A 23,661-nucleotide genomic window follows, 5' to 3' on the forward strand; every position below is an offset into this window, starting at 1 on the left:
ATTCTACCCTATTCCCTCTCTTCAGTCCTTTCTCTTAATTCCTGCTAGTGTGATTTTTCTGCAGTGTAAACCACCAACCTATCCCTTTGCATAAACAGCCTTCAGTGACTCTTCATCACCTTTGCAGTTGAGACCTGTGGAATCTTTCCTCTGAAAAAATCCATATGCATGCAAAAGTTGGCATGATTTTCAAGTTAAGAAATTTTGAACCACGAGATACAGTCTGAACTCAGCATTATTATGGCATAGAAAGACCTTTGAAGTCCTGTCCCTGCCTACCTTGCCATCATCAGCACCCACCCACTACTATCATCATTTCACTCTGTTTTGCAGCTATGTTGAATTAATTACAGAGTAGTTAAAAGGGTGGCTTCTGCCTGGGCTCAGATTCCATCTACTCCACTTACACTTCTGGATGTGTGTTTTTTAAGTTCTGTGCCTCTGTTTGCTCATCTGTACAATGGGAGTAATAATAGTTCCCTCTTATAAGGGCTTTTGAGGAGAAATAGGTTAATAATATGCTTAGAATCATACCTGGAACACGATATGCATTAAATAAGCATTCATTATTTTTTATTAGCTATCTGGTTTTACATATTTGCACATATTACTGTCTTGATGTAGGATGACTTTCCATTCCCAATCCTAGCTCCCCTTCGTTTATTCTAATTCATCTCTCAAGATGCAGTTCAATCCTTACCATCTCTTGAAGACTTCCATGGTTTTCTGACAATGCCCCATCCCTCTTACACATAACTCTACCAATAGGCTTTGCAATATACTTATTTGCATATATACACCCATTTGCACACATACTCCATGAGGCTAACAGCTATTTCCCTCTTGTTTACATAGTCTCTGGCTTTTAACACTGTACCTGCTACAGGGTAGGCTCCCACTAACCATTTGTCTAATAAATGAATGAATGAGTGAATAAATGATTGAATAAATATCTTCCTACCAGAGAGAAAGGTTCATGTGTCTTGAACATAGGTTTATGAGTCTTCAAATACTTATCGGTATCCCTATGCTTGGAATGTACTCAGGAATGCTTTCTGAATTGTTTTGAAATGTGCTCAACTGTTAATTTGGATTAACTGATAGTTATTTTTGACAACCCTTTAGACTATAAAAACGATGATCTGCATTCTAAGTTATTAAAGTTTTAAGTCAGACCTAGTCTCAAAATAGGATCAGAAGTTTTGGGACCAAACAAGAAGAAAATTTCCAAAGCCAGAACTTTCCAAGAGCTTTCCTCTAATAAAACTTCCAGCAACAGCCCCTGTTTGGTCATCCTGTCCATGCTTCCTGCTTTATCACGTGATACATACAAGAACAACATGGACACAACTTCTCTCTGTCTTGGCTGATAAACATTCATCAAAGAACACGAACTTCTCAATAGGGCAGAAAACAGAAAAAAGAAATGAAAAACAAAGAGGAAGATTCATTTGGTTAAATAACTTTTTAAAAAATGCACATGAGGCCAAATCACTGGAATCCTATAACCAAGGATGAAATGAAGCTCTGCAGCAAACCAGAATTCTATTCCTTTAAAGCTTATGCCTTTTCAGAAATTCTGCTCTATAAAGGTCAACATCAAATGGGCATGAGATGTATTTAGACAGCACAAATTAACTCCTTAAGTATTATTGCAACTCCACATGGCTCTCTGGGAGTACATACCTTAAGGAGCTATTGAAAAACAAAAACAAAAACTGAATATAACTCAACAGTCCTGATAATTTATAATGCATATACAATTGGTTCACCTGCATCCTTTTGATTCTCTATTTGAAAGAGAGAGCACAACAAGGAGAGAAGAGAGAGAAACAAGAACACATATGCAGAATTAATGAGCAAGTGGACCAAAATGCCCCCCACTTATGTGTGATACATGATATTGGAAAGAAAAAGTTGCCCTTGGGTTCCCACTGCCCCGAAGTTTGGGGGCCAGCAAAAAAAGTCTCCTTCACAGAGGTGGAAAATGCTGCACAAATAGAAAATTAGTAAAATTAAGTTTAATGTGAAATCAAGCTATGAAACATACATGAACTCTCCAAGTGACAATTAAGTCATATGTTCTAGGCAAAGTTTAGAGGACAAGGACAAGTCAAAATCTCCAGAGGGAACAAGGAAAAGCTTCCCAGCTTGATAGAGAACAGACAGGAGGCGTATAAGATCTAATTTTTACAAAGAATGGACCACCTGGTGTGATCTCATACCCATAATAATTTGGCATCTTAAACATGGAAAAGAAGGCATGATTTTGCCCCAAATGTCCTTTATCTGACACCTAACGCATTGCTCCCCAGCCTAGCTGCTACCTTTTGATTGTGTACCAGTGACAAGCACTTTACAAATTAGGGTTACACACAAGCAAAGTAAAAATGCATTCAGGTCACAGACAGAGAATAACTGAAAAACTTACAGACAAATCTGAGTTTATCACAAACAAATGGCTTAATTGTCTAACCTGTTTTAGGCTGCTAAAAAGTGACTGGACTTCTCACACTGGGTTTCACAGACAGAACCAACAGACAAGCCAATGCTAAAAAACTTGAAGCAAGGAGAGTGAGTTGGTTTGGATCTGGATTTTCTTGAAATAATGAAAACAGAAAGAGTGAAGACAGCATGGTGAGGAGGTGGTAGGTACTCACGAATGGTTAAATCCATCACTTGGGAGGCCAAGCAGAAGACAGGATGCTCATACATTTCTCTCTTTTTCCCTATAAAAGAGGATTTGGGCATGCAAGAGGCTTAGGTCAGAGGTAAAGAGGTTAAAGGTCATAGGTTAGAGGAAAACGTTACATTAGCTCAAAGGAAAATAGCCACAGAGTATTTTGGGATAAACACAGGATAAAAGAAAAAGGAGCTTCAAAATTGGAGATCTACTGGATTAACCATTCAGCATGCCGTGAGTCACGAGAGAGATTGTGACCATGATTTTACACGTCTCTTTAGAGCTGTTTGCAAGAATACAATGACCAAAACATCATGAGTAAAGGGAAACAAAATTTCATTGATTTAAGGCTCCAAGATACTAAGGATTTCAGACTTTAGTATCTAAGGCTCTTGAGGTATTTCTTCATAAACATAGTCTCCAGCAATATTACTACAACTTCTTTCCAGAATTCTCAGATAACTAAGCTGTTAATTCTCACAGAGGGGCTCAAATGTAAAAAGTGAAAGATTTCTTCTCTGCGGGTAGGATCAGAGCCTTGTAAAAGAAAGTTGTCTGTTAGTAATATCTTTCAGGCTGCAATGTCTCAGCCTATGGTGGACTATGTTCATGAAAGAAAACCTGATACATGCAGCCAGAGGATGTTGGGTTGTCTGAATTAACAATCCCAGCATGCTTTGAAATTGGTGTCTCAGACACTTTTGCAGAGGTCACATTAAAGTGGCTGAGCCAATCACGGACAAGGAAGGAGAGAAGCGGAAGAGAGCAGGTAGTGTGCAATGAGGTACTTCTCTGAAAAGAGAGTTGAAAAAAAAAGAACTGGTTTCTTCAAAGAATCCCCAGACCTAAAAGTCACAGTGCAAAAGATAATTAACACAACCAAGAAGAATTGAGGCACAAAAGGAAATTACAGACCAGCTGATCTACTTTGGAAATGAATGCATTTTTACTTACAGATCTTAAAGTTTGTTTTTGGATAGATTTATCTGAAAGAAGAGAGCAGATCTTACCAAAAGACTAGTAATAGCTAGACCAAGACCTGTGAGGCAGCAGCCATGGCAACAGAACGTTTCTTGATCCCATCCCATCTCTGGCCTTGCCTAGAATTGTTAGGTACCTGGCTGACTTTACCAAATACAACCAATCATTACATCCTGGGACAGTAAATGCTGGAACAATTGTTTGCTAATATAGCCCTTTAACAACCTCTTGTTCCTCTATTTTTGTCACTCATTACCAAGTCAAGAGTTGATAAACATCCTTTTGGTGCCCAATTCTTAAGTGTTTCTCCCTGGATGCATAACAATGAATTCATTACCACTGGTACACAATTTGCATTGTCAGACAGACAAAATTGAGAGAGGGAGGACGTGTAATGTACAGAACACTGTGAATTTGACATACTCTTAACCTAATTGTCTAAGGAAACAAGGATTTTGGCAGAGTAAGTGATGGGGTCCGGGTGGTTGGTTAGTTTCTTTTTCCCCCAGTTGTCTTGAGGCAGACAATGTGCATTTGCTAGTTTTAGTCAGGTGTCATGTTTCACGTGTGAGAGAACATCAGATTCCAGAATGCGGACACATTGAGTTTTGCACACAGAACTTCCACATTTATACACTTACACCACTGGTCAAGTTGGGTGTGGCTTTCAAATCACCCTATAGCAGCCAACAGGGTAACAATGAAAAGTGATTAATACCTTCGTGAATGAATAGGTCCCAAAGAACCATATCTTCTCAAATAGAGTTTACTCAAAGCGCCTTTGGTGATTACTGGGTCATCAGTGACCACTTCCCTAAAACTTGAGAGGGCAGTGGTAACAAGCATCTAAGGTCTGGTGTAACAACAATGAATGAGATCTAAAGCCAACCTGGAGCCATCATAGATGGCTCAGCACTAACCTGCCATTGAGTTTGAAACACTACCAAAGGACAAGGTACTTTCAGGGGCAAGAAAGAGGCAAAACCTTGATCTTGCTCTTTGCAATTCTTGTATTGCTTCCAATGGTGTCAGCAGCGGACAACAGACTGCTTTATTTTCTTCTGTTTAAAGAAGGTGGCAATTCTAGAGAATTCCTTTATAGGAAAACATCAGCCACAAAGCCGATACTTAGGGCCAACACAGACTCTCAGAAGGACCTTAGTTATGTGATAACATCCTGTTTTCAATATTGTTCCCTTACAAAGGCTGTTTTCTGAGCCCCTGTGATGTCTTTTAATTCATTTCCTTGGCCACAGCCAAGGAAACTTCCACATTTCAAGTGCTTCCAGGTTACAGCTTAATATACTCAGATGGACCACTGCTTTCGGGTGCCCTTCAGAAAAGAGAAAGACTTCCCCAGGGAGGCATAGCAAAATTTAAATTCAAAACTGGGGGCAGAAGGGAGCCTTACCTTCGATTTTGGCATACTCTGAGAGCCGAGAATAGTTGACTAACGCAGCCTGTTCCAGACATTTACGGATGACTGTTTTCACCTCCTCTTGTGGCACTGGGGTAACAATATCTTTCATCAAAACCTTCAAGTAGGAAAAAGAGGGATAACTAAGAAGGTTCAAGCAAATGTGTCACTCATCCATACTTCTTGGAAGCGTGAAAGTTTAAAATCAGTTCTTTGTGACTTAATACGGATTGAGAGCCATGCTTAAAGAGAAAGCACCAGAATTGCAAAGCATTGGCAAAGGCCGCCCATTAATCAGGGAAGGGCTAGGAACATATCTTCCGTACATCCCATTTGGGAGTTTGAAGATAAAATATCAAGAGTTTTGGCAGTTTCCTCGCTTCTATTCTGATATTTGATGAATGGTAAACAAATCCTATAAAAATTACAACTAGGTCATTCAACCAAAACATTTCGTTACAATTATGCTTATGTCTTTTTATATATATGTGATCTATCTTTTACTTTCATTCTTACCCTTTCCAAGAGTGAGAGAGTAGCTTTCAAAGCACCTTCAGGTCGACCAAATGGAAAGCAATACCTAAAAAAGACAAAATTCTTCAGGTTGCCTAAATTATTACATTTTAGCATGAAATATGCTGCAATTTGATTCCTATAGCAACTCTCTCTGAGGAATGGAAAATGCTTTTTATTTTGTCACGTTGTGTTATGTTAATCTGAATTCACACCATATATGTGTGTATATAATGTATATATGTGTATGTGTGAATAATGACTAAAGAGGGACTCTGCAAATGTCTGCAGCAGAAAAGAATATTCAGAGTGGTGACATAAGGCTCTGTTTAGATTTCTATTGTGAAGGAGAACTATTCGTTAGCTCAAATGTGACCTTATATGTTATTATCGAGACCGGCATTAAAAAAGTATTAGTTGGAACAGGCTGAAATTCAAATATACTTACTTAAGACCCTAAAAGATCCATATATGGAATAGAAAAGTAGATTTAGAGCAAATTCATGATTCTGCTAGCTGTCCTTCCCTGCTTGTGGTTTCCTATTGTTATGGACCTTCTGCTACTGGTAATGCATTTTACACATAGTGTATGGTCAATAAGGATTTATCCAGGAGGATTTTGATGCCACAGAAAAAAACTATGTCAGGTACCACTACGAGTTCCAGTGACTGGTTTCAGGTTGTCACCGGCCCTTCAGAACACTGTGCCTGGGACAGAGAGACTAGTATGGCTACTGAAACCCGGACTATCTTATATAAGCATCCCACTTCTTCCACTTGCCAGCTGGATTGCCCTGGGCAAGTTCCTTAACCTCTCTCAGCCTCATTTTATTCCTGGTTTAAATGGGGATTATGATAACTAACAAAGTTGTTATGACATGAGTTAATACTTCTCCAGCCTCCAGTTCTGTATCGGTATATAGGAAGTATTTAATAAACAGGAACCATTAGAAATGCTATTATTATTTTTCAGTTGCTATTTCAGGATCTCTGGTCCAGAACCACCAGGACAGCACTAAAAACACCTAATTTGCTCCAAGGGAGAAGTGGGCTATGTGGCGTAAGGTTCAAGCGCAGAACCTGCTGGCTCTCTTGAGTATGCAGGGGAGATTCAACCCACTCAGGCTGATCCAAGGTTCATTCTTTCCCTGTGTAGCCAGCTAGTCCTGTTTCTGAGGTAGTGGAGAAAGTGGAGACTCTCCTAGGAGTACCACTGCCTTCCTTCCTTGTTCACTATGTTCTGATTCACAAGATTTTTTATTTATTTATTTTTACTTAGGACCCTTGAAGAAGCTTCAAATTCAACTTTTTATAACAGACTGATGACCAGGGTGAGCTCAAACATGGAAGAATTTGTTCTTTAAGTGGAAATAACATGAACTTAAGAATACGAAGTTTCCTGGTTATTGCGGAACCATGTCTGATTGATTTGCTTGTTCTACTCAGTTATTTCGAAATATCCAATGCATCCTCTGGTAGATTTACAGTTTTGGAAAAACTAAGCCCTTTAGTTTTCCTTCCCACTCTCATCTCCTAATTAAAACCCTCCAGCCCCAGATCCTTACCTAAAATGTGTAATCTGATTTTCTAGCAGAACTCGGAGCCTCTCTTTGATTTCTTCAAAACGTTCCTTTTCTTCAACAGTCACAGTTCCGATTCCATCAGGCCTGAAAGAAGACATGTCATGAAATGACGGGAACCTCATATGCTGACACCATCAAATCAAATCTCTAGCAGGAGGAAACTGTCCATTTTAGAAGAAACAACTACAATGATCGATGTGACCTAAGGAGAAGCCCAGCTATTCAGGGCTGGCTTCCAAAGGGGATGGGTTGTGTTTGGGTTATCATTTTGGAAACATGTGCAGAGCTGTAGCTCATTTCGTGTGAAATGGTAAAATGTACAAACTGGTGGCTTGAAGGTTAAGTCCAGCCCCCGAACTTGTTCGGTTTGGCTTACAGCTTTTTAAGAAATTTGAACCAGTTGCCAACATTTTTTTAAATTGGGGAAGTTTGAGAATGCAATTCTGATTTCTGTTTTCTTGAAAATTTGGAACAGCTGGCATTATCAATTGGTGGCTAACAGCTTCTTCTGTACCAGGGACAGACACTCACCTGGTCCATATTGCTAAATTGTAGGTGTAAATTGTAGGTGTAGGTAATTGTATTACCATATTGCTAAAATGTAGGTGCTTGGGTTTGGGGTCCCTAAATTACGCACAAAAATTCCTACAAAAATCAGGTGACCTGTGTTTGTCTTTCCCAGTGTTAAACGTCTTAAATGGCTCTATTTCCTGCTTATAACTACAGATGTTCAGATTTATTTAAGTGCTCATGTATTCATTGAAGAACAAACCACATATTTTCCAATTGTAGCAAATTGTTACTCATTGTAATAAAAAGAACTCCAGCTTAAATAAATGATTTCAGTTTGATCATTGTATTCTCATGGTTCTGTGCCACCTTTAGGTATGTACATATATCCTCTATTTGTTATGGACCATTCAAGTTGAAAATATAAAGGGAGGATACATATTTATAGCCCAAATTTATCTGTTCCAAACTAAATGCAGGATAATCTGACCCATTCAGAGCCTTCAGCTTCCCAGATCTCATAGTGACTTGTTTTGACTACTGGCTGAGCCAGTTTGCAGATTGGTGTGTCACCATAAAACTTCTATTGGAACATTCTTCAGTTTGCAAATGCAAGTCATCTTGAGACCAAACAAATGGTCTTATTTATAGGCCTTCTCAAGGATCCAGCATAAGTTGGGAAAATCCTTTATACCAGACCAGTCTGACTGCACAAAAGACTTGGCAAATGACAGCAATGTACCTCCTGTTACGGGTTAATCGTCAGCTTTCCTTCTTTTTTGATAATAAAAACACCCTATTTGAAATATGAGAAAATTTCCTCTCCCCCACTTTATAAAAAATACCCCCAAACAGTAAAATCTTGTTCAGTCCATTTCTTCATACTCTTCCAAGGAAAGGAAGAATGATAAACAACAGGTAGGTTGTCTTCAAATTCTCTGGTAAATCTCAAATGTTAATTTACAAAGTTTATTTAAACATTTTTTTAAGAGACAGGGTCTTGTTCTGTTGTCCAGGCTGGGGTGCAGCAGTGTGATCATAGCTCACTGCAGCCTTGAACTCCTGGCCTCAAGTGATTCTCCTGCCTCAGCCTCTTGAGTAGCTGGGATTATGGGTGCAAGCTACCATGCTTAACAACAACAACAAAATTTTTTCACATGAAATGTCCATGAATCTACAGTTAGATATCAGGACGAATTTATTGGCCTCCACAAAACACATCATGCTTTTGTTTGTAACTTTTCACGTATATGCTACAATCTACAACTTCCTTAAGCTGTGGTTTTTAAATTTCTTTAACCAAAATTCAGCTTGTTAATGAACTGAACACATATTTGTTTATATAATTAGCATGTGCATGCACACACTCAACTGGGGGAAAAATGGAGCAATTTAAAGCATTTTGTTTCTTAGTGGCAAATTAACCTAGAGAAAAATGCTGTTAAATATAATTTTACAGTTCAGAAAGGGTTTACGTATCACAGCAAAAAGCATGGAGACTGTTTAACATGAAGAGCCAGGATATGTGTGGTCATTGTTAGGAGATAAATCTCTCTGTGAATAAAACCATTCATTCATTACCCTACAAGCCTTCTAAGGCAATTAGGCAATTAGAAGGCAGCTTTCTGCTTTGTGTCTGAGATGATAAAAACTGAACATTTAGTGTATGCTTGGCCTTCTCCGTCAATTCTCACTATAAAGGATATTACTACAAACCTAACATTGGATTATGTTTTTTCCTTTTGTCCTCATGATTCCCATTTGTAATTATTAAAAGTATCAGATAGCAGCTTCTGCTTCCCTGATAACCTCTCCTCGGACTACTTTCTGAACACCATTAATCTTGCTATTCCAATAAAAGTAAACAACTAAAAATTAGTGTTGTTGTCTCTTAAATTTGCTTCTTGATCACCCATGTCACAAACTCACTTGACTAAGTCTGTAAGATACAAGTACAGAGTTCACCCATAAAAGCAGGTGATAAAACAATTTGATGTCGAATGATTTTGATATAAAATGTAAATTTGTTTGTAACTGCCAGAATTGCTCTGAAATGGTATTGGTAACAGGTGATGCTGCTTTACCAAGTGAGGAAAAGACATGCAGGAATAGCAATTTGTCAAAGATCACAGGTTGTAACCAGGTCAGTTAAAAAGCAAAAAGATCCTCTTTTTTTGTTTGATTTTGCTTCATTGTTTTAGAAAATTCTGTCAAACATCAATTTCTTGTTCATTGACCCCTATAATTCAGCAGTGTTAACTATACAGGTTTGGATAGATCTCTATAGAGTTATTAATCGAAAAACTCAGGTTTCGTGCTTTGGAGAGCACTGTTTTTCCACAGAAGCAACAAGATACTTTTTCTAGAGCAGTGGTTCTCAAACTTGAGTGAGCCACAGCATCACCTGGTGACAACCTGGATTGGTGGGTCCCCTGAAGTTGTTGATTCAGTAGAGCTGGGGTGGGGTTTGAGAACCTGTATTTCTAACAAGTTTTCTGGTGCTGCTAGTGTTGCTGGTTCGAGGACCACACTCTAAGAACCACTGTTCTAGAGAAAAAAAAAATATTAGGTGGGTGGTTCTTCCAGTGGCAGAGAGGGTTTTGATTCAAGGTTCCTGATTTCTCTTAGGTTGGAGTGGATTTGGAACCCAAGATATTCTGCAAGAGATACATGATATTATTTAACTATGAATCCTTTCCAAAAGTGGCATTTGTATTGTTTACAAGGTGCCATTCCAAGTAGTGCTGGTTGCAAAATAAATAGTAGAACTATATTGGTATCTTTCAGACGCCATGCTTTTGTTTTGTCTTTCTGAAAATATTTGGGGGTGATTCTACAACTGTCATAAAACTAGCTCTGCATCTTTTTCCTTTCTCAATACTAACTCACTTAAGGAGACACAAAGAGTGAAAGAAGAGGAGGGGTGAAGCTGGATTTTAAACTGCGAACTAGAAAATTCCAGGCTGATATGTGTCTCTACATAGAACACCTATCTAGAAGCCTGACTGTCTCACCCTCTTGTGTCCTGACCGTGAATATTCTGGTCTTCTTGCTTGCAGGCTCCTTAGCATCCATTGCCACTTTCTAAGCCCTGGATTTGGAGGAGTGGCCTCAGCCACATTCTGACCACTCTCGTGTGAGGGTAAATCGAGCTGCCCTTCCCCTACTATTAATGCTGAAGGGCTTCCTAGAGGCCAGCCCCTCCCTTTCACAGCCACTCCATATCTAAGGTGGACTATGGCCTCAGTTCAGCTACCAGGACATTCTCCTCTGGAATCTTTACATTGAATAAATGATACAAGGCTTGAAGAAACAGATGGAATTTGCGTGTTCCAGCAGCTGTGCCTTGACCAGACTGTCCTTACAGGTCAGTAGTTTTTGATCTCGTCTGTTAATTAGAATTGTGAATGGTCCCATCCTCAAAGCTCTATCTATCTATCTATCTATCTATCTATCTATCTATCTATCAATCAATCAATCAATCATCTATCAAGACAGGGTCTCATTCAGTCCAAGGTGGAGTGCAGTGGCGCAGTCTCGGTTCACTGCAGCATTGACATCTCAAGCTCAAGCGATCCTCCTACTGCAGCCTCCTGAGAGGTTGGGACTGCAGGAGCATGCCACCACACCCGGCTAATTTTGTTTTTATTTTCTTCAGACACAAGGTCTCATTATGTTGCCCAGGCTGGTCTCTAACTCCTGGGCTCAAGCGATCTTCCCACCTCAGCCTTGCAAAATGCTGGCATTACAGGCATGAGCCACTGTGCCCAGCTTGACATTGGCATTTTTAAGGTTTCCCATGTTACTCTAACATACAGTAAGAACCATTGCATCAGTCCTGCTTTCTACTCTTCCATAGCTGACTTGATTCCAGCATTCCCTTCCCTGTCTTTGAGGCCCCCAGCATCATCCTAATAAATTCTCCTTTGCTTAGATTATCCAGAGTTAGTTTTTGTTACTTATATTGAACTTGATGTAAGTTCATAAAGCCCATATCCCTTCCTTCACAATGTTCCAAATTTTAATAGACGATGCCTTTGAACTTAGCTTTAGAAACCCATACACACGTGTGCACACACACGCGAACATAGCCCCTGGTCTCTGGTTCCACCTAACTGCACACTGGCTAACACCCCACTTCTTGTATATCATGGTCCCGCAAACTTGAGACAATATGCAAGTCAAGTGCAGTCATTTTTGGAGCTGTGCTGAAGACTGGAAGCTCTCCCACCTGCAGGCCATCACTGGAGCCAGAAATGGGTCTCTCCAGCCACAGTAGACTATATTGCATCTGACACGGCGGGCATCTCCGCAATCCACCTTTCAAGTTTTCGGCAAACCATTTTCTCACTGTCCTTCACAAAGTTGACATTTTCGGCAGCATGATAGGAAAGATGTCATGTCGGCTGCTCTTCAAGTTCTTGTCACAGTGGTTAGCACCAGTTCTGTCATCTTCACTCTCCTCACAGTCTCCCATCTTGAGCCATGTCACAAATAATAATACATCTAGAGTTGTATTTTTCTGTTTTTTTTTTGTTGTTGTTAAATTGAAACTACCATAACCCAGCTGCCCATCCTTTGAGTGACTGCTTATGCAAATTGTTTTCTTCTTCCCAAATGCTTCTGACCTGGAGCTTATTAATTAATATCGATTATAGGATTAATATAATTAAGTACTGAGCTTTTAATGTGAAACATTTTAATATTTGAAATTAAGTGTGAACAGTGTAGTCAAAGAATTCAAGATTCAGTGTGTTTTGTGAAATGAATTTACCTCTTTAGTGTCATTAAATTGTCACTACACACCCAGGTGAGCACACAGATTCTTTTTTTTTTTTTTTTTTTGAGACGGAGTCTCGCTCTGTCACCCGGGCTGGAGTGCAGTGGCCGGATCTCAGCTCACTGCAAGCTCCGCCTCCCGGGTTCACGCCATTCTCCTGCCTCAGCCTCCCGAGTAGCTGGGAGATTCTTAGCAGTTCATTATCTTGCTAGAATGGTTCTCCATATTATGTTAAAAGCTGGGCCACAAAACCTTCTTTTGAAAGGCAAGATGTCTCTTCAAGAGGGTCAGGATGCTAAATTAATTCAAAGCTTACAATGATCTATATGTTCTGATATTGCATCTATTTGGTGATTAAGGGCAGAATCCAGGTGTAAAAAAAAAAATGTATGAATTCAACAGAAGAGGAAAGAGTGTCTGGTCCACTGCTCTGCATACAACCAGCTTTCAGGCTCCAGTCACTACCAACAAGGGGTAAAACTCCAGCTGAAGAGGGAATATACTTTCATCTCCAAATGCAAATGTCCACATATGCTGGTGCAGGCACCGTAAACATGATATATTCTCTCTCTCCAAATGGATGCATGCCTGCAGACCGCATTATGGATCCATGAAAATGTCCTTAAACAAGCATGATAACTGAATCCTACTTGCTACGAAATTGTTCCAGCCCAGAAACACGAGAGCTTAAAGGGACAGAATATCTTAGTAGACGTTCTTTGCAGTGCTCCCTGAATAGGACACTTAGACTAAACATCCTCTTTTAATCTCTGACTTAAAAAGAAAAAGACTTCTCCTAGAAACTAACTCTTTATTACTTCTGGTTTTAGAATGATACCTTTGAATTTAATCCTTGCATGGAACGTTTTCCTTTGTCTCTTTCAAGTGATTAATAACCACAATTTCAAGATAGCACCAAAGCATTATCTTCTCAAAAGGAGATATCCCTGCTTGCTCATCTATATGGTTTGTACAATCCTATGTTAATTATAAATTATAATTAGGGCTCTCACATCCCATAGTTACTGCTTCATTATGAAAGCCAGCCTCACCCCTTCCTCTCCTTTCCTTCCAGCACATGCCCTTTTCTAATTATGCCCTGATGCCCTGGGGCTCAGACATGCTGCTAAAACAAATATATCAAAGTGTTTGTATCACAAAGAATAAGATAGGAAGCAACAATAAGCAATTTCTACAATATTACAAGTGTGCATTGTAGCTTCTTGGGGCTATTAGTTAATTTCAAAACCAGGCTTGGAAGGGGCAAAAATATACCAGTGAGGACTGTCTTGACTTATTTACAGTTCTTCTAAATATGTGGTTATAACCCAACAGTATCAGAAGGTGTCATTAACTCTATTAAAGGGTGAAAGTAGTTGAGAAGTCTCTCTCTACTGAACAATCACAAAGAATGTGGATGCTATGGGCACAAGGACATTAGTCAAAGTGGCTCAGGCTCAGTCCAGGTATTGAATGAAGCAAGAACACAACAGATGATTAGAGAAATTGTATAAAATGCAGGAAAGCATGCATTTTACCCCCAAGAGGACCAATTTAAAAAATTGGCACTACATAGATTTTTCCCGTTGAGGAATAAGAGATGTGTTTCTTTATTTCTAGACAAATATAGACAATTAATCTTTAGATTCCATTCTGAAGACATTATATACACAATTCTGAGTGGTCAGACCAGTAGTATGTGTGACTTTTTGATATCACATCCACTCTAAAAGGGGTGTGACATCTGAAAATATGTTTTTGTACCAGTTAATTCAATGACCATGGGATAAAGACACATTGTTGGAATTTTAAAAGGAAAAAACACATTATTTGATGGTTTGTTATGGGCCAGAAAGATTGTACCAATGGAAGAGGTAATTTAGCATATTTCACAAGATTTCTTGTCTCAATAGGAAAATCTGCTGTTCTCATGGGGAAAGTCAGGAAGAGAGTCACGTGGGTTAAAAGGAGACAAGTTCCAAAGAGAATTTCTCCTTGGACATCTGGGATGCCTACTTATACTTGAAATTTGTTTGAAATTTTTTCCCACTTTCTCTTCCAAGTACTTCCTATTAAGTAAAGCTGGCTCCTTAGAATTTAGAGAGCATGACTCAGCCATGTGCAAGGCCTTGCTCAGAATTGGAAGGCCAGCTAGCGACATGCGCATGTTCACAAGTGCAATAATCCTTGTGGTCAGTGTGTAACATGAGACCAAGAATGTGGGGGTGTTTGTTATACTGCATCCATGCCTGCCTGCTATATAAAGTGCTATATGCAGAGGTCAGTAAAACAGAGCTATCCCCACTACACAGTTTTTGCCCTTTATCTTTGTGGGAAGAAGAGCTGAGAAGCACCAGACATAATGTCGTTGTGTGTGTGTGTGTGTGGGTGCGCATGGGTATGAGAAAGAGAGAGGAGGGAGTTAGAGTGAAAGAAAAAAATGTGTTACTCATTTGCTACTAGGAAGGCATTCACCAAAAAGAAATAAAAGGAACCATTATGTGATATGAATTGAAAGGGCCGCCCAACATTGGAGGCAAGGGCACAGTCAATAAGGCAATCATTGTGGTCCAGGGGAGAGAATATAGAGACCTAAACCATGGTAGTGACATTGAAGACAGGAAGAAATGGATGTACTTGAGAGATACTTAAGGGCATTGTCAGGATATAGAAATTGAATTGTTGTGACATACTAGGGAGAAAGAAAAGTCAAGGATGGCTCTTGAGGTTCTATCTTGGGCAACTGGGAGGATGAAACCACTTACTTAGGAATCCTAGCAGAGTAACAGGAGAAAAGTGAGTTCCATTCGATTGTTTATTTACTCAAATCTTAACCTACAAGGGATCACGTGGTCTCGGAACATGGGCAGCACCTTGGCTCCAAATACATCTCCCAAAAGAAATCTTTAGAGCACACTTTCAGAGATTTTTAAGATTCATGCCATCTTACATCTGCTTTACTCATTAATCTATGCAGCTTACTTTGGATTGGGGCGGTTGGCATTATAGATTTGTTAATTGCTGATACAATGTACTTTCTACACAGGCCATATGTGAAGAGCAGCACTGGCATTCAAGAAATGTTAAATAATAATGTAAATGAGAAAAATTTCCAATCCCAATAATAAAGGGATCCAAGGAACATTGACGCAACTTGCAATCATCAGAGCTGTTTGATTGCCTTGTCACTGTGGGATAGTGACCAAAAGTGATGCTAATCTAAATGTCATCTAGAAAGAATACTAAAAATATTATGGTGAGAATTAAGTACTGCAACCTTAGAAGCTGATTTAAAAATTAGAAGATGTAGCAATTTACATCTGTGGATTTCATGATCGCCAAATGCAACCAGCTGAACATACTCACATTTTTCTTTTTCTTCCGTCTCTCTTTTCAGAAAATGGGTTCAGTTTTAAAGAGTTAGTTCAAACTAATGTTCTCTCAATCAGTGGGTCTTAAACTTTGCTACATATTTGAATTACTTGAGATTTTTAACTCACAATGTTTGGGCCACTTTCCAGATTAATTAATGTCTGCAGGTGGAGCCCAGACATTAGCATTTTTAGCCTCTCCAAGTGATTCTAGTGGGCAGCCTAGTTTGACAACCAAAATTCTAAATATGCGTGATCTAAAGACCAAATGCTTTAGAATCAAGGCAGAGAGGGGTTATTAAAAGTGCAGATTCCCAGGTCCATTTAAGACTTGCCAAAATAAATTATTTGAGGATGGGACCTAGTACTCTGCATTTTATCAAATCTCCTCATGATTTATGTGCACACTAAAGTGTGAGAACCACTGTACAAATTGAAAATCAGTGGTGGTACCTGTTATGCTTTTAGACATAGGGTAAGCCTTGTGTAAAAGAAACAACAAATCCATGTAACAGAAAAATTCAGCTCATCACCAGGGAGTTTGGTTTAAAACAGGGTTTCTTGACCTTGGCACTATTAACATTTTTGGCTTTGTTTTCAGGAGTCTCTCCTGCACGTTACAGGATGTTTAATAATATCCCTAGCCTCTACTTACTAGATGAAAATGGTACCACTCCTCCCCAGATGTGGCAATCAAAAATATCTCCAGATATTGCCAAATGTCCTGTGTGTGTGTGTGTGTGGGGGGGTTACCCCCAGTAATTCTAAAAAATGCCAAACATGTGGATGGTTCCATACATCCGAGAGTTTGAAATTATGAACAGCAAACATCTTCCTGATTGACCAGATGTGTCTACTCTTGACTGCAGTAACTGTGATTCATAGAACACAGTTTTTCATAGAGATGGTGCACAAGCTTCCAGAACAGATGGGAGAAACTTGGTCACTGCCACCTCAGTGGTCATTAATGATTTCCAGCTGCAGCAGGGCGAGGTTCTGCCTCTGTCTGTGGAAATGCTGAGTTAATAATAAGGAAAAAACATCTTTTTACCTAATCTGAATCTGGTTGTGAAATCTCAGTGAGAATGGGCTCTATTCCATTAAAGGCAGTTAAAGGGCCATTGCTTTCATGAGTCATGAATTCCCTTTTTTTTTTTTTTTTTTGAGATGGAGTCTTGCTCAGTCGCCCAGGCTGGAGTGCAGTGGTGCGATCTCGGCTCACTGCAAGCTCCGCCTCCCGGGTTCATGCCATTCTCCTGCCTCTGCCTCCAAAGTAGATGGGACTACAGGCACCCGCCACCATGTCTGGCTATTTTTTTTTTTTTTTGTATTTTTAGTAGAGATGGGGTTTCACCATGTTAGCCAGGATGGTCTCGATCTCCTGATCTCGTGATCCACCCGCCTTGGTCTCCCAAAGTGCTGGGATTACAGGCATGAGCCACTGCGCCCGGCCATTAATTCCTTTTAAATCTGGAACAAAGAATAGATAACATCTCCACATCCAAATGCTGGTCATGCTGGTGAAAGGTTTGGAATGTGGTTTCCCCAATCCCAAAGGCGATTAATTAGTGTTCAAAGGAGACTCTCCCCTTAGGTGGTATAAAACTCCAGATAAACTCTGGTTTTCTCCACAGAGCTAAAATCTCCAGGTAGGCCATGTTAATTCTGGCCATCTTCAGGCTTCTCTTTAATTCAGATGACTGCTGTAGCATCTCACCTGGAAATGTTGAAACAAATATCGAATGGCTGGGTTTGGCATCTCACACCATATACAAGAGCTAATCTTGGACAGGTGGGAAGGTAGAGTGGTTACAAATGCAAGCGCCAAAGTCAGAATCCATGTTTGAATCAGGCTCAGACAGCTATTTGTTATGAGCTTCAGGCAAGTGGCTGAATTTATGTGAGCCTCAAGCCCTCATCTATTGGGTGAGGGTAATAACGATACTTATCTCATATGAATGTAATAAGGATAAAATGAGATAACATATATCAACAGCACTTCACTTAGTGCCTGGAATATAGCAAGTAATTATTAAATGGTAGTGATTATCCTTATTTTAATTAAACTTTATTTATGATTGTTTAAATTGCACCTTTGAAAACACTTTTATTTATGAAACCTGACGATGGACTATTTCATTTGCTATTGTAATCCATAGAAGATAATTTTAGGCCGGGCGCGGTGGCTCAAGCCTGTAATCCCAGCACTTTGGGAGGCCGAGACGGGCGGATCACGAGGTCAGGAGATCGAGACCATCCTGGCTAATACGGTGAAACCCCGTCTCTACTAAAAATACAAAAAACTAGCCGGGCGAGGTGGCGGGCGCCTGTGGTCCCAGCTACTCGGGAGGCTGAGGCAGGAGAATGGCGGGAACCCGGGAGGCGGAGCTTGCAGTGAGCTGAGGTCCGGCCACTGCACTCCAGCCCGGCGACAGAGCGAGACTCCGTCTCAAAAAAAAAAAAAAAAAAAAAAAAAAAAAAAAAAAAAAAAAAAAAAAGAAGATAATTTTAGAGGTTAAAGGGATATTTCAGATACTATGATTCAGTCTGCTCATTTTACAGAAATGAGAAAACTGAGGCACAGAAACAGGATCTGATACTCCCAGATTTATGCAGAATAGGCTCTAACATTCAGGTCTTCAGCATATAAGTACAGTCCTGATATAGTGTGAAAGGAAAGAGCTTTGGACTTAGAACATCTAGGTTTGCCACTTATTTACAGATGTTTGACTTTATCATCATCTGCAAAATGGATATAAAAATAGCTAATCTGAACATTTTACAGCAAATGTCTGAAAGCACTTTGTAAATTGTAGAATATCACACAACTGCTACTTAATATTATGATATCTTCTTTATTAAAAAATGCAATGCAAACACAGATTCTGAAACACACACATAAGCCTCAATAGGACCGGTCAAGATCATTTTGGTTATCTTTTCGTGGCCTGAGAAATAGATCAGGTTCAAGCAAATGTGCCTTTTAACAGTGGCCATTTGTTCTCTGCTCCCCTAGGATGTTGAGCCTTCCAAAAGCAGCACCTTGGACAGCAGCCAGGAAGGCTTCCTCTCTGAAGCCTTGTCATTGTGTTAGACCTGACCTTCAGGCACCTACAACATTCTGCAAGCACTTTCTTCCTAACTGCAAGTTACTGTTGCCTTGCGATCTAACTTTTACAGTGAAACACAATCAGAAACTGCATTTCACCTCTATCCTTAAATATTGTGGTGAAGGAGATGGATGGCCCCATGGAATCAGGGTTTTCTTTGACCTTCCCTGTTGGACCCGCATATAGTGACTGACAGCCTGCCACATTCTCTAGAAAGCAAAAGTTTGCATTTTCATTTGGCCTGTCAACAAATGAACTGTATACATTTCAGGACTTAGAAATATTCAGTGAATAAATTTATAATGATGAAGCATACAGCATACACGCTTGAGAATTTTGGGTAGCTTGGCAATGCCAGGATCAGAGTCATCAGTTCTAAAACTACAACAAAAAACTTTAAATTGTCAGTGTTAATTTTGGGTGAGGGTATAAAAGGTGAAGAAGGACACAGAATAAAATTGGAAATAATTAGCAAATCTAGTTTAAAAGGGAAAAATTTTCACCAATTTGCCAATTTATAAACCCACAAAGAAAGGACATAGGAAACAGGACAGGATAAACAAAATTTTTGAACTTAAAAGTGCCTTAAAGATGATCTCAGTATTTAAGTGATTCTACTGAGAAGCATTAATTTGGTAATAGAATTTATCTTGTGCCATTATTATAAATCATTATTTGAGATGAATTTCTTTTTATGAGATGAATGTAGAACTAATGGGTATTTGCTGAAAATGATGGCACTACTATAAATGCATAGGCCTATCTTATGCCAATCCATTTTTTTTTTGCGCCTTAAACATAATTTCAAAATGATAAAGCATGGGTTGCTTATTATGAATGACTTGGTAAGGTACCAGGCCCCTAACTGGATGCCACTAAAAAAGCAATCTGACTTAGAATTCTGTTTACATATTGCTCAATTAGTCTTTTCAATATAAACATATTTTAAAAGTTGCTGAACACCTGACTCAAATTTAGTCCCAATACATGGTATTTTTGCCCATTGCTAGAATTTTTTTTTTTAATTGCACCTTTGAAAATGCTTAAAGAAAGAGAGACTTTAGGAATACTCAAAGCTTGCAAAAGTGGAAGTGATGGCATGGATGGAGGCTTGGGGAAAGGCTAAAGATATCACAAACACAAGCCAATACACACGTAACTTCTTACCTTTTCGGCTCTTGATTTGCCTGGGTTTTGGAATCTTTTCTTTTTTTGGATTCCTTTTTGGTATCTTTTTTAGCCTCTGGTTCAGGTGGGGAGGGAGTTTTGCTCCCTTCAGGGTCTGCATTTGGTGGCAGCCCACTAAGGTACACATGCATTTGTTGACTTTGGAGAGGGGGTGGTCGCATGAGGCATGCACAGAGTGTGGCCAGCCATAGGAGAATCAAGAGCACGCGCACATGCACAAACAAAAGAAAGAAAAAGAAGGGTGCATGAAAAAGCAGGCGCAAATGCATTCAAACTAAAATAATAAGAAAAAAAGATGCAAACTTGCATAAGGAAAATCAGAACCGAAAAGAAAATAAGATATCCAAAACTGTTTCCATGACAAGATGTATAAACCTAACTGTGAATCAAGTGGCAGTCTTACAATATGAAATCCAGACAATGTGTATCATAATTCATGATGATGTTTACCAGGGAGTTTACAAAAACACTTCATTATTTTATAACACTTTCTTATTCAGTAACATATGTAGAATACAGTGTGACAACCCAGAGAATATAATGCAACTTCTCTCTCTCTCTCTCTTTAAAAAATTCAGTCCAAGAGGCTGTAACAGATAGTCATCAAAGTGTACATATTTATAAAAAGCAGAATTATGCACAGATACCCCCCAGGTATCAGAGTTTTCATGAGTATCTTTTATGCAAATAAAAGGTCACGTGCTGGGCTAGCAAACCTTATAACAATGGGAGGTGATGATAACCTTGTTGCCTGTTAAATATTCAAACCTACAATGCTATTGTTATCTAGCTCTAAATGTTGAAGTTGCATTTCATAAAAATATACTAGTGCTAGAAGGAGGAAAAGCACAGAAAAAATCCTACAGAGATTTTAGTTGCATAGCTTGGAAAGATGAAGATGACTGACACAGTTCTGATTTAAAATAAATGTAGTCAATTTTGGATTCTCCCACATGTGGATTTCTCCAGAGCAGCGACTTTTGCATCTGAGACTGGGTTTCTGAAGCCACCTAGTGTTTCCTGGGTGTGGCTTCACTGGCTGTTGGTTGGGGAGCTTTGGGATAATATAGGCTTGTCTTTATACTAATGCAAGGCTACATACATTGAGATAGTAAACTGGCTGTGGCAGTGTGGAAATTTATTCCATGTCTCCAGAGCCAAATGGCAATGTTCTTAAATTATTTGCTGCTTTGCATTATTCAGAACATGGATCTTTTCCTCCAGCAGCTGGGCAAGGTCTAAAGGAAGAGAGTACTTAGTACAGAGTCAGGAGACTTGAGGTTCTGGGCTTGTATATAAAACCTACAAAATGAGGGGGTTGATTAGACTGTGATCTCAAAAGTTCTTCCAGGCTCTATGGCTAAATTAAAAGTGCTGTCATCATCTTTGCCTTCCAGCTTCACCTAGCTTGCTTCAGCTCTGGAAATGTACTTGGCTTCCTCCTTCTGCAGGACATTTGTACATGCTGTTCCTTTTGCCTGGAACCACTCAACTCCTACACATGCTTTAGTTCTCAGCTCCAGCATCACTTCCTCAGGGAGGTCCTCCTTGCCATCTTGCCATTCCATCTGAGTCATGTTTCTTTATTAAATTTTGTCATGGAATTTTATTCCCTTTCCTCAGAGTCAGAGCACCAATCTGAATGTAACTCTGCCCTTGTTTGATGTCTGGCTTTTACTCACCACACATACTAAATGTGTATCAGAGTGACTGACACTAAGGACATAATCATTAAGCAATTATGAAATAAATAACAAAAACAAAGGCAAATATTTATTGTTTTTGCCATGTTTCAGGCACTATACTGAGCCCTTTATATGTACTTGCTTTCTCTCAACAACCCCAGGGGTATACAATCATCCCATTTTACAGATGAGACAACTGTGGCACAAAGGGTTTAATTACCAACCAGGTTATTGCTAGTAAATGGAAGAACTATGATTTGAACCTAGATTGGTCTAACTTCCGAGCTTGCCCTAGAAAGCCCTGCTTGCAATTTATTTTAAGTTTCTTGAAAGGAGAAGAAAGTTAGTGCCCTTTGTGTGTGTGTGTGTGTGTGTGTGTGTGTGTACGTGTGCACATACTACTGAAGGAATGAGGACAGGCAGATCCTAAAAGCAAGACTAGCCATAAACCATTGCCAGTACCATTTCTTAAGGATCACCTCTAGACACACGAACACACACTTACCTGTTCCCATGGACATGGGATGCACAGAAGGCAAAGCTGTAGTGAAGAAGGGTGGGGTCGATCATGGCGCCATTTTCTGCCCGTTCAAGCAAGTCTCTGAGGTAGCAGAGATGTCGGTGACACCCTCGGACTCCATTTCGGGCGCAATACTCGTCTAGTACAAACACCTGGCCAGGACTGAACCAGCCCTATATAAAGAATAAAGGAGAGACTTTCTTTTAAATACAGGTTGTTTTCTGGAGAGCTGCTAGAGTTGGGAGTGGCTAGAGAAGGGGACTGAAAAATAGCCAGAGCTAACACTCCTTGATTGCCTATTATGTGCCAGCCACTATGCACAGCACATTGTGGTTTAGTCCTCATAATGGACCTATGAGGTACATTCTGTTATCCCTGTTGTAAAGATGGAAAGATCGAGTTCAGGAGGGCATAACATTTCCTAGTGAGTGATGGAGCTGGATTAGCAGACAGCTTGGTTCCAGAAACAGAGTCTCACCTACTGCTCAAACACTGAACCATACACGTTAAAGGAGTATTGGGGTGGGGATGTGGCAAAGTCGTGGTTACTGGTAAGAGGAAATCATAACATTAATGTTCTACATTGATATAGAGCTTTACACTTAACAGAGAACTTTCAGTTGAGCCCTATAGCAACTCTGTAAGGTAGACAGAGAAGGTTTATTTTACAGACAAGAAAATGGAAACCCTGGTGGTTAAGTGACTCACAAAGATAATACAAAACAGAGGCAGGACTCAAATCCAGCTCTGTCTTATTCCAAGTCTTCTTGTTTTCTCTACTCTAGAGCATGAAGAAATTTTAGGGTTGGTCTACATACATGCCAGGACTTCATAAATCCTTTCGATTTGGAAGGAGTGTTTTTAAAATTTTTAAATGAAGGTAATAACACAACTCTCCAAAGAGAACAGCATGACTTAGTTTTCAAGTTGTGAATCAGATGTAATTCCACTAAACTGAGAGGAACTTCTTGTGTCTGGTTTACAGTTTTATTTTCTCTTCTGATAATTGTTTGTATTCTTATTATTTACTGCTTGCTATGGGACCAGTCCAAACTCTGCTACACAAGAGAATGGGAATTCAGATCTCCAATTTAGAGCAGGTTTGGCGGCATGATGGTATGCAAATTGCTAGCCCCATTATGCACTTAAGAAAACAGGTGCTCAGAAAGGCCAAGTGAGTTGCCACTCAAGGTCACCCTTGAGCAGAGCCTGAAATAAAATTGTGTTTTCTGGTTTCAGTGTCTGTTCAAAGAAAGAAATAAACCAATTTAGGTGGTACTTTGTAAGCTGGAAATTTGGGGCTATTTTAAATATAAACTT

At 39.5% G+C, this 23,661-nt stretch overlaps 1 protein-coding gene across 13 annotated transcripts in view; it reads right to left on the minus strand.

Annotated features, from left to right (window-relative positions):
- Positions 1 to 23,661, minus strand: part of CADPS (calcium dependent secretion activator) — a 483,498-nt gene that overhangs the window by 115,712 nt on the left and 344,125 nt on the right. For 3 of the 13 annotated variants that reach the window (XM_015130512.3, XM_077993271.1, XM_015130501.3), the window contains exons 13-17: positions 22,327 to 22,514; positions 7,160 to 7,261; positions 5,598 to 5,661; positions 5,076 to 5,199; positions 1,773 to 1,790 (exon numbers count right to left, since the gene is read on the minus strand). In XM_015130512.3, the coding sequence (XP_014985998.1) occupies positions 1,773 to 1,790; positions 5,076 to 5,199; positions 5,598 to 5,661; positions 7,160 to 7,261; positions 22,327 to 22,514 (496 nt within the window). Of the gene's footprint in view, positions 1 to 1,772; positions 1,791 to 2,660; positions 2,730 to 5,075; positions 5,200 to 5,597; positions 5,662 to 7,159; positions 7,262 to 20,115; positions 20,275 to 22,326; positions 22,515 to 23,661 lie in introns of all 13 variants that reach the window. The other 10 variants (XM_015130515.3, XM_077993272.1, XM_077993270.1 and 7 more) reach the window with 5 other exon arrangements.

Source organism: Macaca mulatta, chromosome 2 (genome assembly GCF_049350105.2).
Source record: "Macaca mulatta isolate MMU2019108-1 chromosome 2, T2T-MMU8v2.0, whole genome shotgun sequence".
Taxonomy (NCBI): domain Eukaryota; kingdom Metazoa; phylum Chordata; class Mammalia; order Primates; family Cercopithecidae; genus Macaca; species Macaca mulatta.